Consider the following 4,158-nt stretch of genomic DNA (forward strand, 5'->3'; position numbering starts at 1 on the left):
TCCGGTTCCGATCCAATTTCCGGTCCGAACCGGACCGTGCACACCCCTAGCTGCAAGACTAGCAAAGCAACGTGGATTTGAGGATGTTATTCTAGAATCAGACAGTCAGGTCCTCATCAATCGCAAGGCCGCAATTTTCTTCTCTAATCTAGACTCTGTGTATATAACCACTTTAACTCTGTGTTTTGGTGGCACAAAAAAATGGATGGAAATTTCATAGCCCGTCTTTTAATACTCGCAACGTTTGGATTTTTGTCACTATTCATATAATCTACTTTGACTTTTCTTAGTGCTTTTTATATAAGATTCATCTCAATGTGTATTTTTAAAATATCAACTTTTTATAATTTTCCCATAAAGAGAATTTAAGATATAAATGATCAAAGTTGTACATTGGCATGCGCGAAACTAACAAACGTTGCGAGTATTAAAAGACGAAGAAGTATTAATTAGTTTTTTTTAGGGGGTGGAGGAAATTCCCATCTTAATAAGTGTAAAATTTTGATTGGTCGAACACTATAAACAGTATTGAATCTTTCAAAGTAGTTGTATATGTTTAGGCTGAACTTGAAGCATTAACAAGAAAAAGTAAAGTTTTAACCAATCTGGCTATCAAGCATGATTTTATCAGCCAACAAAACATGGGAATAGTAGATATAGTCCAGCACCATAAGACATGGGGGCGATATGTAAACCAACAACTTAGATTAGGCAACAAGGTTTACAAAATGTAAATGTTGTTCTGCATAATAAGGCAACAGGAAAAACTCAACAAAATAACATGGAGCTGCTGACATTTAGATGCATATGAAACCAGAACTGCTTAGTACTCGCCCTCATCATCACCCTCATCATCTTCAGCACCCTCAGCACCGACCTCCTCATAATCCTTCTCCAGAGCAGCAAGATCCTCACGAGCCTCAGAGAACTCACCTTCCTCCATACCCTCACCAACATACCAGTGAACAAAGGCCCTCTTGGCATACATAAGGTCAAACTTGTGATCAATCCTCGAGAACACCTCAGCAACACTGGTGGAGTTTGAGATCATACACACAGCCCTTTGGACCTTAGCAAGGTCACCACCAGGAACAACACCAGGAGGCTGGTAGTTGATACCACACTTGAATCCAGTTGGGCACCAGTCAACAAACTGAATGGTACGCTTGGTCTTAATGGTGGCCACTGCAGCATTCACATCCTTGGGAACAACATCACCACGGTACATGAGACAACAAGCCATGTACTTTCCGTGACGTGGGTCACACTTGGCCATCATGGAAGATGGCTCAAAGGCACTGGTGGTGATTTCAGCTACTGAGAGTTGCTCATGGTAAGCCTTCTCAGCAGAGATAACAGGGGCATAGGAGGAAAGCATGAAGTGGATCCTGGGGTATGGGACAAGGTTGGTCTGGAACTCGTTCACATCCACATTTAGAGCACCATCAAACCTCAGAGAAGCAGTCAAAGATGAGATAACCTAGAGGATCACAAAAAACAGAATGTCAATAAACAAAATATGTACTGATATTCCATAAGATTATCAATAAACCAATCATTTACCTGAGATATGAGACGGTTAAGGTTGGTGTAAGTAGGACGCTCAATATCAAGTGAGCGTCTGCAGATGTCATAGATGGCTTCATTGTCAAGAAGAACAGCTACATCAGTGTGCTCCAAGAGAGAGTGGGTTGAGAGGACACTGTTATAGGGCTCAACCACTGATGTTGAGATCTGGGGAGATGGGTAAATGGTGAAACCCAACTTGGATTTCTTTCCGTAATCAACAGAGAGACGCTCCAAAAGGAGGGATCCAAGACCAGAACCAGTTCCTCCACCAACAGCATTGAAGACAAGAAAACCCTGGAGCCCAGTGCAGTTATCAGCAAGCTTGCGGATACGGTCCAAGCAGAGGTCAACAATTTCCTTACCAACTGCAATTCAACAAATAGTTAGGATACAAATCTACAGAAGCAAATTATCACAACAATAGCCCAGTACTTACTGGTGTAATGACCACGGGCAAAGTTGTTGGCAGCATCCTCCTTTCCGCTGATAAGCTGCTCAGGGTGGAAAAGCTGGCGGTAAGTTCCAGTTCTCACTTCATCAATGACAGTGGGCTCAAGATCAACAAACACAGCACGGGGAACATGCTTTCCAGCACCAGTCTCACTGAAGAAGGTGTTGAAGGCATCATCTCCTCCTCCAACAGTTACATCACTGGGCATCTGGCCATCTGCCTAATATTACAAAAATATAAACAATATCACCAAATGAATAGTAAAAACAAGCATAAGAAATGCACCGTTGCTCAAGAACATTAGAAGCAAACACAATAGATATTTTCACAATGTCATTAACAGAGTTCGCCAAAATGACTGAGTTATCACGTCAGATTAGGTATTCAGGTTATTCACTTGATTAAAACCAGCAGTTCAAACCTGCAAAACAGCCAAGAGACTAACATTTCTCAAAAATGTTAAAGTACCAAACTACTTGTATTATCATGAAATCCTTATTAGCGGAGAAAAAAATCAGACATCTCTACATTGGAAAGGACAACACTAAACAAGAAACTTAGAGACTTTAATTCCAAAACCACAGTCACATGAAACAGAACATTAAAAATCAAATCAATAATGACTTTAGGAATTACCCCGTACTATTTGTCAATAATGACTTTAGGAATTACCCCGTACTATTTGTCTACTAATAGTTAGGCCTTAAAATATGTCAAGCATCCCTCATACATTATCTGGCTTACTATACATTGATTAACTCATATTAACATATGTCAATCAACAAGAAATCTGACAAAAATAACTCCAAAATAATAATCAATAACAATGAGCTAATTTTTTCTAAGAAGTTTTAATTTGAACTACTTTTTATAAATAATTCTTCACGTCAATAACATGAAACATCGTTTCATAAAAGGCCATTATTCCTTGCTCAAACTTCATATTCTAGATGATTCTTCATAACGTCAATCCAGATCTACGAGTATTTTCAAAATAACAATATATATCCTCGTGATCTATAACAAATTCATACAGAAAGCTATCATACCTTCGACCTTACATTATTCAAATTGAAGAACAAATTTAAAATCACCACAAAACATCATTATAAAACGTTAGAAACTTTAGATCTAGCATTTCATATTCAATGGCATCGAAATCTAAAACACAAATGAAACAGAAACGATATATCTTCATATTTTGCAAAAATGAAATGTTCAAATTTATTAAAAACAACGTGAACATCAAAGATCTACATTGTTTACCAAAAATGTGGAATCAAAACTTCAAACTCAACGAATTCAATACAACATCACATCAAATTTTAACAGAAACTATAGATCTTCATATCATGCAAAGGACATCAAAAATTAGATTTAACAAATTAAAAACAACATAACATCATAGATCTACAATGTATACCAGAATGCGCAGCAAAAGTCCAAACTGAACGAATTCAACATAACATCACATCAATTTTTCACAGAAACAGCGTAAAATTAAGAAAAATGAAAGCAGAAACGATAGATCTGGGGAGAAGAAGAGAGATTATACCTGAATACCATGCTCGAGACAGTAAAGCTCCCAGCAAGAATTTCCGACCTGGATACCAGCTTGACCGATGTGGATTGAAATGCACTCCCTCATTTTCGCTTGAAATTTCTAGATCTAACACGAAGAAAAAATGTTGAAAGAGGAGAGAGAAAGAGAACGAAATCGAAGGCGTTTATGAAGACACCTTCTTTGAAAATGTAGAGAATGAGGGGAGGCGAGGGGTGGTGGTGGTTATTTATACTGCTAGAATTGAAGGTTGGTTTGTAGACCTTATTTTGCAACCGACAGTTGGCTAATGGATGTTGTCTATTACTCCGTACCGCTATTTCACTCAACTAGTTTGAAATTTGAATGTCCACTAAATTAAAAATTAAGGGCAACTTCGGTATGGTATTTGTTTCTAATTTTCCATTTTTAGAAAATTGAATTTTATGCAAACCAAAAAAAAAAAGGTAACCGGCTGGTTTGAAATTTGAATGTCACAAAATGAATGGTAGACGCCTCTTTTTTTGTTTTTTTTTTAGTTTTTGATTTCATGTTTGGATTAAAAACTTAATTCTCTTTCTATTAGAGAGTTTTTTTA

The 4,158-nt window shown here is 37.5% G+C and overlaps 1 protein-coding gene across 1 annotated transcript; it reads right to left on the minus strand.

The window, feature by feature from the left end:
- Positions 1 to 688: 688 nt before the first annotated feature.
- On the minus strand, positions 689 to 3,935 carry LOC110801525 (tubulin alpha-2 chain). The gene is made up of 4 exons (XM_022006884.2): positions 3,576 to 3,935; positions 2,006 to 2,240; positions 1,564 to 1,934; positions 689 to 1,480 (listed from the first exon to the last, which is right to left on the minus strand). The coding sequence occupies exons 1-4, from the start codon at positions 3,666 to 3,668 to the stop codon at positions 824 to 826; spliced, it is 1,356 nt and encodes a 451-aa protein (XP_021862576.1). The 5' UTR covers positions 3,669 to 3,935; the 3' UTR covers positions 689 to 823.
- Between the last annotated feature and the right edge of the window lie 223 nt (positions 3,936 to 4,158).

This window comes from Spinacia oleracea, chromosome 4 (assembly GCF_020520425.1).
Source record: "Spinacia oleracea cultivar Varoflay chromosome 4, BTI_SOV_V1, whole genome shotgun sequence".
NCBI classification, from domain to species: Eukaryota; Viridiplantae; Streptophyta; class Magnoliopsida; order Caryophyllales; family Amaranthaceae; genus Spinacia; species Spinacia oleracea.

Excerpts from the sequence above, each read along its gene's own strand:
- LOC110801525 (XM_022006884.2), bottom strand. The coding sequence starts at position 3,668 with ATGAGGGAGTGCATTTCAATCCACATCGGTCAAGCTGGTATCCAGGTC. Across the intron at positions 2,241-3,575 it reads GTCTCGAGCATGGTATTCAG|GCAGATGGCCAGATGCCCAG; the intron begins GTATAATCTCTC and ends TTGTAATATTAG. Across the intron at positions 1,935-2,005 it reads TGCCCGTGGTCATTACACCA|TTGGTAAGGAAATTGTTGAC; the intron begins GTAAGTACTGGG and ends GTTGAATTGCAG.